This window comes from Phalacrocorax carbo, chromosome 2 (genome assembly GCF_963921805.1).
Source record: "Phalacrocorax carbo chromosome 2, bPhaCar2.1, whole genome shotgun sequence".
Classification (NCBI taxonomy): Eukaryota; Metazoa; Chordata; class Aves; order Suliformes; family Phalacrocoracidae; genus Phalacrocorax; species Phalacrocorax carbo.
The window spans coordinates 159816013-159827516 of NC_087514.1; the positions used below are offsets into that span (position 1 = coordinate 159816013).

At 47.0% G+C, this 11504-nt stretch overlaps 1 protein-coding gene across 1 annotated transcript in view; it reads right to left on the bottom strand.

Moving 5' to 3' along the window:
* DPP6 (dipeptidyl peptidase like 6) overlaps positions 1 to 1589 on the bottom strand; it is a 576690-nt gene extending 575101 nt beyond the window's left edge. Inside the window, exon 1 of the mRNA XM_064445043.1 lies at positions 1360 to 1589. Coding sequence (XP_064301113.1) covers positions 1360 to 1419 — 60 coding nt within the window. The 5' untranslated portion in view covers positions 1420 to 1589. The remainder of the gene's footprint in view (positions 1 to 1359) is intronic.
* Positions 1590 to 11504: the final 9915 nt, after the last annotated feature.

Here is an 11504-nt window from a genome sequence, read left to right on the forward strand (position 1 = left end):
TATGCAAAGCGCTTATGCATGGGTTTAACTGCAAATATATGATTAGTCATGGAGCTAAGTAAATAATTTCAGCAGACTCATCTAATCTGTTTGTGTACTTCCACAGCCCTCATCATGTCTCATCTTTTAATACTCACGTAGCCTTATGATTAGTGGGTTTAATCCTAAAAAGATCATATGAGGAAAGAAGGAATAACTGTATTCTCTTTACAGAAGGACAGGTATGAGTGTGTGCCTAGATCTGTGTGCCTAAGAGTTTGTAGAATCAGGTCTGCACTGACTAGACACAAAGTACCCAACCAGCTGAGCAGCAGGACCAGCATTTCATGTTGGAACGCGAAGCCATGAAGAGGTAAAATAAAAAAGAAGTTAACACAGTACCATTTCTGGTGAAAGGTAAATTTTGCAGTTCTTTAAGGTACATCCCATTAGCTGATATGGAAACAAGTCGCTTTACAAAATGCCAGCTTCAGAAGGCACTTGAAATTTTTGGGGGGGTCGGGAGGGGGGGCGAAATCTGCCATACAATGGAAACACAAACACTGAAAAACACTTCAAGGAGTTGCAGAGTGAGCATCAGCAGGATTGTCTAGAAGAGGGAGCGTAAATCTACCCGACTCTTGTTTATGTTGCAGTGTATCAGCGCTGTAAAGGCAAATGCAAGGGCCATGTTTGTTACTATTAAAAAAAAGGTTAAAGCAAATTTGATCTAGATCAGGTGCGAGCACCCGATTATATTTCGGTTGAATTCAGCAGAGTGCACAGCGAGGTGTTTTATCCCAGGTTGCTGGGTTTTTTTCTTTTTTTCTTTTTTTTTTTTTTTTTTCTAATGCTGGCTATGCAAACACACCGTGGCAAGACGCAAAAGCAGCAGACACAGATATACCTGATCCCGCGTTACACACCAGCACAAATCTTTACCTTCGAATCATTTTAACCCGTTTGAGGCCGGAGCGCGGGTTCGGACCGTTCCAACACTTGGGGCTGCGAGGCCGCAGCATCCTCGGTCCCCAAACACCCGGTTCAACACCTCCCCGAGCCCAGCCTAAACGCGTTAACTGCGCGGAGGGGCGCGGGGAGCCGTGCCTGCCCGCCCCGAGCACGGCTGCAAGGAGGAGGCTCCAAAAGCAGGTCGCCGGCGGGGAGCCGGGGAGAGATGCTGAACTTCGCGAAGTGATGGGCTAGCGGGGAGCGCAGGGGGCTGCTGCCCGCGGTTGGGGGGGACGCTCTCAGCTACAGGTTTAGGGACGGGGAGCGGCGGTGGGGGGGGGCGTGCCGGGCGGCCCCTCCGCTGCGCGCCCCGCCGAGCCCCGTTCCCACCGGGCTGCGCGCCCCGCGGAGCCCCGCGGCCGCTCTTACCTTGGGCCCTTTGCCGCTGGAGCAGCGGACGTTGTTGGTCACCCCGGCCGTCTGGTTCATGCTGGGGCCGGCGGGAGGGCAGGAAAGTTGGGGTCCGGGCGCAGCACCCCGCGCAGCCTCGCCCGCGCACCCGCGGAAGGATGGAGATGGGCGGGCTGCCCCCGCAGCGGGACTTTGCCCCCGACCGCGGGGTCTGTGCGCTGGCGGCGCTCCCGGCTTCCCGGCTCCAAAACAAAACCCGAAACAACCCCCCCTTCTACCCGTCCCCGTCCCCGCTTTCCTCCCCCGCCCTCCAAAGCAGAGGCGAGGCGAGCCCGGTTCTGCCCGCCCTCCGGGGCCGCCGCGGCAGCGGGGTGGGGGGGGCCCGCACGGCCCCGCACGCTCCCCGGGACGCGCTGTCCCACGCCGTCCCACGCCGTCCCACGCCGCGGCGGCCCCGGAGCCCGGCCCGGCCTCGCCCCCCGCTCCCCCGCCGCCGCAGCGAGCCCGGCTCTCCCCCGGGAGCTCTCACTTCTTCGGCATTATTTTGTTTTAATCTCCCCCTCCCCTGGCGTGGGCGGTGGGAAATCGCGTTAAAAAACTCTCAGGGTTTCCACCCGGCTTGGTTTTTGACCCGCTGGTGCTTGGGTCAGTCAGTCCAGCTGTTTCCAGTGAAATAAATGCTTGGCTGTGTTTTTTGAGTGACAGATGTTTACTTACTACCAAGCCACAGGATGTGCGTCTTACTTTTTTGCATAATTCCTCTTCCAGGTGTGCTGGAGTTCAGGGTTTGGGGTGTTTTGTTTTTTTTTATTTTGTTTTGGGGCCGCACAACTGACTCTGCTTTGCTGATAAAAATTTGGTGTGTAAGTACAAAAACAAACAAACAAGCAAACAACAACAAAAAAAATCCATATCGTGAGTCATTATTCAGTTATTTTCTCCTAACCCTGTTCAACCTCTCTACTTCAGCCCATGAGGCCAGATGCTGCCTCCTCTGTTCTTGCGACAAAAACTTGGTGAAATTCAGTTCCCAGAATAGGGGAAAAAAAACCCCAAACCCAAATGAAAACCAATTCACCTTCTGTCTGAGTAAGAAGATCTGGATAGCCAAGGCTACAAGCATCCACACTTTGTCTTATCAAATCAGTTTTCTTCTTAGGGGTTAATCTGTCAGAATAGATTGTTTCATGTAATTTTGTTATGTTTCTATAGCATACTTAAAAACCTTTAAATAAATAAAATCCTTACTGGGTGATGCTCTTTTTTCAGGTAAGCGAGGCCATACAGTGCTGCCCCTAGGTGCACAGAAATGCTCGGGTTGCTCGCCATGCGCCACAGTCAGTGCAGCTTTGGAGGATCCCAGCTGCTTCATTTCTGAAGGGTACATGTCCCATCATGTGCTTAACCAGCTGTATCTTCCAGCCCTGTGGCTAAAATCGATTTAGAGACACCACCACGGGAGCAGATAGCGGAAGAAAGTGTAGTTAAATGGTGAGCTCTGTTAGAGCCACTGGCCTTTCAGCTCTGAGGTAAGAGAGAGGTCCCAGAACCACAATGTGTTGTCAAATGTCCCTACCTGTCAGCAGGGCATGCTGATTTTGAGAGAAAAGCAGACATCTAATGACCAGTTTGATAAGAGAAACAGATTTCCCCAGGGAGAAACTATCTTTTTTTGGGGTCAGTCCTTCCCTCCCAAGGAACTCTCCTGTTGTAATGACCACGCTCTGCTCCTTCAACTTGCAGTGTCTGCTCCCCTCGCTTCGCTAAAACAAGGTGTTTAGCTCAGAAGTGCTGCCCGTAAGTCCTCAGGGATGAGTGTCCCACCGACCTCCGTGAGCAGTGGGTGCTGGCACGCTGGCTGGCCTATCAAGCATGCTTAGCCTCAAATACCACATTATTACTATTCCCTGCTACAGCCCTCTGATGGCTTTTACTTTTCTGTACTGATTAAGGTTTGAAGTTGACTGCTCTGTTCAATGGTTTGGTTTGCATATCTTCCCAAGCAAAATGTCTGCTAATAAAACCAATTACAGACTTTGAGTTCCATATTTGGCAGGCCATGGCTGCATTATATTCACTCAGTATGGTTTATTGCACTGAGGCAAGCAGAAGTCCCTGGAATTATTTGTGGTTGTACAAAAATGCAGAACAACTTTAAAAGAAAAAAAAATAGCTAGGCAAGCAAAACTGCCCAAAGAGATTTTAAATCCATGGTAAACCCTCTGGCCACTATATGGAGGAGGTGAAAAATCTGTACTCTTGTCCCACCTCTTAAGGCAAATTCTTCAGGAAAAAAAAAGAATAAAATTTATACCTATGCATTCTTTCTGACATGACAAACTGCATTGCACAGACTGATCATGGGAGTGTTGCCCTATCCTGGTTTATCACAGTTTTGTCTTGGAGCAAGGCAGGATATGAAAAACACCCCTCCACTACCCTTTCCGAGGAGCAACCTCCTCTTCATTCTGTAGCGAGTCTATCAGAGCAGGCCGGGAGTTTATTTTCACCGTAGGGCACATATTGTCTTATTCCCTGGCAAGAAAGAGCCAGAGAATGTCTTCTGCTCCCTCTCATTTTTCCACTTAATACCTGCCCCATTCATGGGAATCTCCATTCTCCCCTAAAACCAAGGCAAACCTTACAGCATTGGACCTCCCATCTGTATAGGGAAGGGCAGCTTCCAACTGCGATAGTGAGGAGAGACTTCACAGGAGAAGGCATTTGCTTCCAAAAATATGAGTAAGCATGTTGATGTTTACTAACCCTTGGAAGGAGGCTGCTGAATGAATAGAAGTGCAGCCTTCGAAATTTGGGAGGAATTGATTCAATTCTAAACTCTGCCCAGGCTTCTCTACATCATCCTAGGGGAAAACCCACCATCATCTTCTTTGCCCTTCATTGCCCCTCCTGTACTGAGGAATATTCCAGCTCTGCCCATGCGCTTACGACTTCCCTAAAGCAGGACCCATGCAGCCCTACAGGGTCCAGCATAATTAAAGGCTGAGGTACTTAATGCCTTCTTTGCCTCAGTCTTTAATAGTAAGACCAGTTGTCCTCCGGGTACCCAGCTCCCTGAGCTGGAAGACCGGAATGGGGAGCAAAATGAAGACCCCGTAATTCAAGGAGAAGTGGTTAGCAACCTGCTACAGCACCTAGGCACACACAAGTCTATGGGGCTGGATGGGATCCACCCAAGGGTACTGAAGGAGCTGGTGGAAGTGCTCACCAAGCCACTTTCCATCATTTATCAGCAGTCCTGGCTAACCAGGGAGGTCCCAGTTGACTGGAAGTTAGCAAATGTGACACCCATCAACAAGAAGGGCCAGAAGGAGGATCCAGGGAACTACAGGCCTGTCAGCCTGATCTTGGTGCTGGGGAAGGTTATGGAGCAGATCATCCTGAGTGCCATCTCACGGCACGTACAAGATAACCAGGTGATCAGTCCCAGTCAGCATGGGTTTATGAAAGGCAGGTCCTGCTTGACCAACCTGATCTCCTTCTACGACCAGGTGACCCATTTACTGAATGAGAGAAAGGCTGTAGCTGTTGTCTACCTGGACTTCTGTATAGCCTTTGACACTGTGTCCCACAGCATCCTCCTAGAGAAGCTGGTGGTTCCTGGCTTGGATGGATGTGCTCCTCTTGGGTAAAAAACTGGCTGGCTGGCCGAGCCCAGAGAGTTGTGATGAATGGAGCTAAATCCAATTGGCCACTGGTCATGAGCAGGATTCCCCAGGGCTCAGTGTCGGGGCCAGTCTTGTTTAATATCTTTATCAAAGATCTGGATGAGAGGATCAAGTGCACCCTCAGTAAGTTTGCAGATGACACCAAGCTGGGTGGAAGTGTCGATCTGCTCGAGGGCAGGAAGGCTCTGCAGAGGGACCTGGACAGGCTGGATTGGTGGGCCGAGGCCAGTTGTATGAGGTTTAACAAGGCCAAGTTCTGGGTCCTGCACTTGGGTCACAACAACCCAATGCAACGCTACAGGCTTGGGGCAGAGTGGCTGGAGAGCTGCCTGGCGGAGAAGGCCCTGGGGGTGCTGGCTGACAGCCGGCTGAGCATGAGCCAGCAGTGCCCAGGTGGCCAAGGAGGCCAACAGCATCCGGGCTTGTATCAGGAGTAGTTTGGCCAGCAGGAGCAGGGCAGGGATTGTGACCCTGTGCTCAGCACTGGTGAGGCCCCACCTTGAATATTGTGTTCAGGTTTGGGCCCCTGAGGACAAGAAGGACCTTGAGGTGCTGGAGCATGTCCAGAGAAGGGCAACGAAGCTGGAGAAGGGTCTGGAGAGCAGGTCTTATGAGGAGCGGCTGAGGGAGCTGGGGGTGTTTAGTCTGGAGAAGAGGCGGCTGAGGGGAGACCTTATCGCTCTCTACAGCTACCTGAAAGGACGTTGTAGCGAGGTGGAGTGTTGGTCTCTTCTCCCAGGTCACTAGCGATAGAATGAGAGGAAATGGCCTCAAGCTGCATCAGGGGAGGTTTAGATTCGGTATTAGGAAAAATTTCTTCACCAAAAGGGTTGTCAAGGATTGGAACAGGCTGCCCAGGGAAGTGGTTGAGTCACCATCCCCAGCGGTATTTAAAAGACGAGTAGATGTGGTGCTTTGGGACACGGTGTAGTGGTGGGCTTGGTAAGGTTAGGTTAAGAGTTGGACTTTATGATCTTAAAGATCTTTTCCAACCTAAACAGTTCTATGATTCTATGAGGTGGCCCTTGTTTCAGTGAGGGCCCCTAAATATGGCAGGAAAACAAATGTAAAATCATTACAGTCTGTTGGTCTTTAAACTGAAGTGTTCTATGTCTCTAGAAAAGAACAGGCGATGCCACAAGCAGCACAAAGTTTTCAAGTGTCTGTAAGATAAGTGATTTATAGATTAGTATTTGTAGACTGTTCAGTGAAGTGTGAAGGAACAACAATATACTGCCATATAAGCTGTAGCATATAAACATCCCTTGGCATTTTACAGTTTGAAAAGGATTATACATAAGCTTAGCTAAGAACAGTATTAAAAAGGAATCTCAGTCATACTTTTTGGGAACATTTAGTAAGAGAGCTAATCTGTTTTTGGAGCTAAGCTAAATCTATGCAAAATGGATGCAAGGAAATTCATGCAATCATGACATAAGATTTTAAAAAAACCTAAAATTTAAAGCCAAAATTATGTCATAAAATTTAATAATGTGTCAAGTGATTTTCTAAGTTCTTTAATTTCATACTTCTGTAGATGAACTCTCTAGAATTAAGAAAAAATAAAAATCAAAAGATTTACATATTTATCCTGGCTCCAAAGGTTGAGGCTTTTGGAGAAACATCCACTGTCACAAAACTCAAAACAACAGGACTGCCAACACTGTCAAATTCAGCTAGTTTCAGGCTCCAGCTCAGACTTAGGCAAGAACCTTTGAAATATCTCCCCATGCTTATGAGATCTACCGAGATCCGGTTTTGATCTAAATTTGAGCTGCCTGGGGCATGGTATCACTGCCCTGTGAACTCCAGGGGCTTTCAGGTTTTCATAATAATATGGCAAAGTCACAACACTTATGATTGCCTTCACTGATATTTTCAGTAGAAGGTCGACTGAGATAGTCTAACACTTCACTTTACCACTCTGTAGTTTTTTACATCACTTCTGACTTAACCAGAAAGTTATGTATATTTTGTACAGGTCAAAAGCCACATTATAGAGCCACACGACGGCTAATGTGTACTTGTACTTGTACAAAGGTCACAAGTGTTGCAGAAATCACCAAGGTTCACCTTGCTCTCCATCTCAGAAGAGAAATGTGATTAAAAGCCCAGTTTAAGGAAAACGCATAGAAAGATGAGTAGTCAACATGCAGTGAGCACGGAGAAGTTGAGAGCACAGGGGACGGGGAGGATGTGAAAATTGAGACCACGGAGTGCTAAAGAACACAATTCTAAAAATCAATGCAATGATGGATCAGGAACGAATGCAAAAAGCACAGCACGGGAAGGCTATAATTAGATGATTTAGTCATAGCCAGGAGCCTGACTGAGCTTTTTGAATCCACTGAAGTGGACACAGTTAATGCAGAGTTTGGCTTGACTGTTATAGTTCTTCCCATGACAGCTACTCAGAGGAGGTTCATAGTATACTTTAGTCTCTGTTATGGCAATATAGGTGAAAACCCACTAGTATGTACAAGGGTCTCTAACCCTATGGAGAAATGATACCTGCAGACAAGGATGAGCACCTCTGGTTGCAGTTCTTCTTCTGGGACAACTGATGTGGACTCCGCAAAATGCTGGAAAACAGGAATAACCCCAGCAGCACTTGGACCTGTTCTGTCTGCACTATGCGTGGTGACTGCAGTAAAACTGCAAAAAGCCAGTTGCCACTCTCACTTTTCTTTTATTGCCTCCAGCAGTGGAGGTTAATAAAAGCTAATGTAGCAATGGGGAAAATGCCAGTGTAGAGTAACACCGATGTGAACGTTAAGACTCCCCAGAACAGAACTGTCTGTGTGGAATTCCAGGTGTTGTGAACTGACAGGGAAAAAGAGGTGTTCTGAGTCCCCAAAATCTTGATCATTAAGAAGAATCTTTACTCAGCAGACTCTATCAGGACTTATCCCTGCTGCTTGTAACTTAGGGTCAATACCCAAGCTGATGCTGCCAGCATAAAGCCCAGTTTGGTCCAGTAGCCCCCCTCCAAAACCGGTGAATTTCAGTACTGAAGTGAGTGCATTTGGTGCTAGCTCACAGCATCTCTGCAGTCCCCTGCAGGCTGCAGCCCTGACAGGTGGCAAAACCATGCCTGAAAGATGTTGACCCAGTAAGAATCTGAGAAGTGTGAGAGAGGCAAAACACTCCACTCTTTTTTGGTGTTGTTCTCCTCCTAGCGCTCTCACCTCGACCAAGTCTATCCTGTCTCCTCAGTTATGTTTCCTGACTCTTCTTTTACCTAGCCTCTTGTTCCCCCAAGACATGGTGGCAAAAGGATGCTTAAAAAGCAAGCAACAAGTAATACCACAGATGGTGGGCCTCTCTGCTTGCTCACAATACTCCCCCTGCCTTTCCCTGCCTACTTCTCTCATCCCACTGTTGTAATTCAGGAGGAAGTGGTAGCTCAAACACTTGAGCGCAAGCATGGGATCTAGGATCCAAGCTTCGCTTTTGGCTCAGCTGCTGATCTGCTGCTCTAAGACCCTCGGAGCACAGAAAACAGGCTGGATTTGGTAAAGGACTTCAGTGGACGTGAAACACCCAAGCTAGTTAGAAAACAGTCATCCTCACTTTTGTATTTTATAGGTCCCACAGGCTCCTAAATTCACTGGGCACCAGGGATGCCCAGAAAGCCTCAGCTGAGGCATCCAAACCACATGCCTTGAAAGCTGTGTACTTGCACAGCAAAGAAATGTTTCTAAGGCTAGAGAGCACATGTCCAAGGTGAACATCATCTACAGTCTGGTAATAAGGGATTTTTCTTAGTAGTTCTGGGGTTTGTGTCTGCTGCTGTGGCTGTGCTTCTGGCTGTGCTGCCATCCAGCAAGACCTGGACAGGCTGGAGAGCTGGGCGGAGGGGAACTTCATGAAATTCAACAAAAGCAAGTGCAAGGTCCTGCCCCCGGGGAGGAACAACCCCCCGCACCAGCACAGGCTGGGGGCTGAACTACTGGAACTACGGGAAAACGGCTCTGCTGAAAGGACCTGGGAGTGCTGGTGGGCAGCGAGGTGACCCTGAGCCAGCACTGTGCCCTTGGGGCCACAGAGGCCAACAGTATCCTGGGGTGCATTAAAAGGAGCATGGGCAGCAGGTCAAGAGAGGTTATCCTCCCCCTCTACTCCACCTTAGTGAGGCCACATCTGGAGTGCTGTGTCCAGTTCTGGGCTCCCCAGTTCAAGACAGACAAGGAGCTACTGGAGAGAGTCCAGCGGAGAGCTGCCAAGATAATCAGGGGACTGGAGCATCTCCCTTGTGAGGAAAGGCTGAGAGACCTGGGTTTATTCAGCCTGGAGAAGAGAAGACTGAGGGGGGATCTTATCAATGCTTATAAATATCTGAAGGGTGGGTGTCAGGATGATGGGACCAGGCTCTTTTCAATAGTGCCCAACGGCAGGCCAAGGGGCAACGGGCACAAGTTGGAACAAGGGAAGTTCCACCAGAATATGAGGAAAAACTTTTCCTGTGCAGGTGCCAGAGCAGTGACACAGGCTGCCCAGGGAGGGTGTGGTGTCTCCTTCTCTGGAAATATTCAAAACCCACCTGGATGAGGTGCTGTGCCCCTGCTCTATGGGTACATGCTCAAGCAGGGGGGTTGGATGTGAGATGACCTCTGGAAGTTCCTTCCAACCCTCACCATTCTGTGATTCTGTGATTCTCAAACTGTGCTGTGTTTTACATTACCCAGCTGCTGGGTAAGCAGTCCTTTAGCCAGATGCATGAACACTCCCAGGTGAATGCCCCAACTATTAGGAATGTTTTAACCATGACATTATTAAGTGATAATTTACTCATCCCATTTAGTCTATGAGGTCTCCTTATCGAGGAACGTTATTCATCAGTACCACTCTAGCTCTCACTCTAATTTATTTATACTTAATGGCCTTTCAAAGACATCTCTCCACATTACTTTCAGGCACAAGAATATATATGGGATATTAAATCACATCATGATGTATGAGGTGTTACAAAAATATTGCATAATTTATACAGATTATAAACATAAGAAAAATCATCCAATAAACTCTGCCATCAAATGTTCTTGGGGCTAGATTAAGGCTACATGAGGCCTTTTAATTTACTAAATCAATGAGAAATAATTTTATTCAAATCTCACCTTTGCAGAAGAAGTAAGCTGTTTGAAGCAGATAAAAGATTGGTGTATCTGTATTGAAAATGAAAGGTATCTAGCTAAAACTCTAGCGCTACTTTCTTCATATGGGTGAGAGGGTTTTCTGCAGTGATGCCGTAATCCTGCTGACCACGAGATGGTGCAACGTTTTGGCCATGCATGAGTTGGGTGACACGTTCAAAGAGCATGGCTGACCCTTGCACTTGTCACCACTTAGATGTTTTGAAGCTTCAGGTCACTTTTGACAGCTGTCAAACAGTGTGCAAAATCCATACAAATGAAAAAAAAAAAAAGGAAAAAGAAAAAAGCTTTACTTGATATTTCTTCAGAGCCAGTTCTTCTTTAGAGCAAACCAAATGGAGTTTTTTTTGCTTAGAAAGGAAGATTTTTGAAAGAGAAAAATAGAAAACCAAATCAAGTTTTTCAGAAAAAAAAAATCATTAAAAGTTCAGGATCCATATTACGTCAGAAAAAAATGAAAAGTAATTGGAAAGATTATTGCAGCGTTGCTCATGGGAGAAGTAATTCAAGTCCATTTCCCTGGACTTCTTAGTTGCTCTTCATCTGTCATTTTGAGAAACAGTTGTCTTCTGGAGAAGCAGCAGGAAACCCAGCATGATGTCTGCAATCCCACTGTGGATCCTGAATATCAGAGAACAATAAGGGGACTTGGATCCACCTAATTAGAATTTATATAATGATAAAGAATTAATAATATAATCATATGTATAGATTATACATAATATTTTTTCAGATCAACATTAAAACTTTCCAGCAAAAATTATTAAACTCTTCCCCCACCTCCTTAAAAAAAAGACTTTTTCTTTGAGGAGGTAAGGAGATCCACATTGTCCTTATTGAGATGAAAACACGGTATTTTTCAATGGTCAGTTTTGATGGAAAATCCCCAGGCAGCCTTAGTTTTCATTTTTGTTCTGTGTGAACTACTTTTTAGCATGAAGGATGTGCAACACAGACACTCAGTATCCCCGAGGCAACTAAAGCATTTGCTTAGATGGAAAAGGGATAGCAAAAGATGTTTTAAGCCAAGATTCTTGAAACCAGATGAATTATTCTGAATGCTTCAGTTATTGGACAACTAGCCTGAAAGACCTTCCTCTTTTTCACAAAGTGCTGAGCCGTGAGCTTTCACTCCCTAAAACCAGGTGCTTTTAAGACAACTTGCATTAGGCTCCTGAAGAAATCAAATAGCAGATTCTGAATTCTGAATTGCATTTTTAACCATTTATTTGGTCAACTTGCAATGGAAACCAAAGCAGAGGATGAGCAACATATGACGCACCAGCTTGCAGCAGGCCCCTCCAGTTTGAAGGGGTCTGTA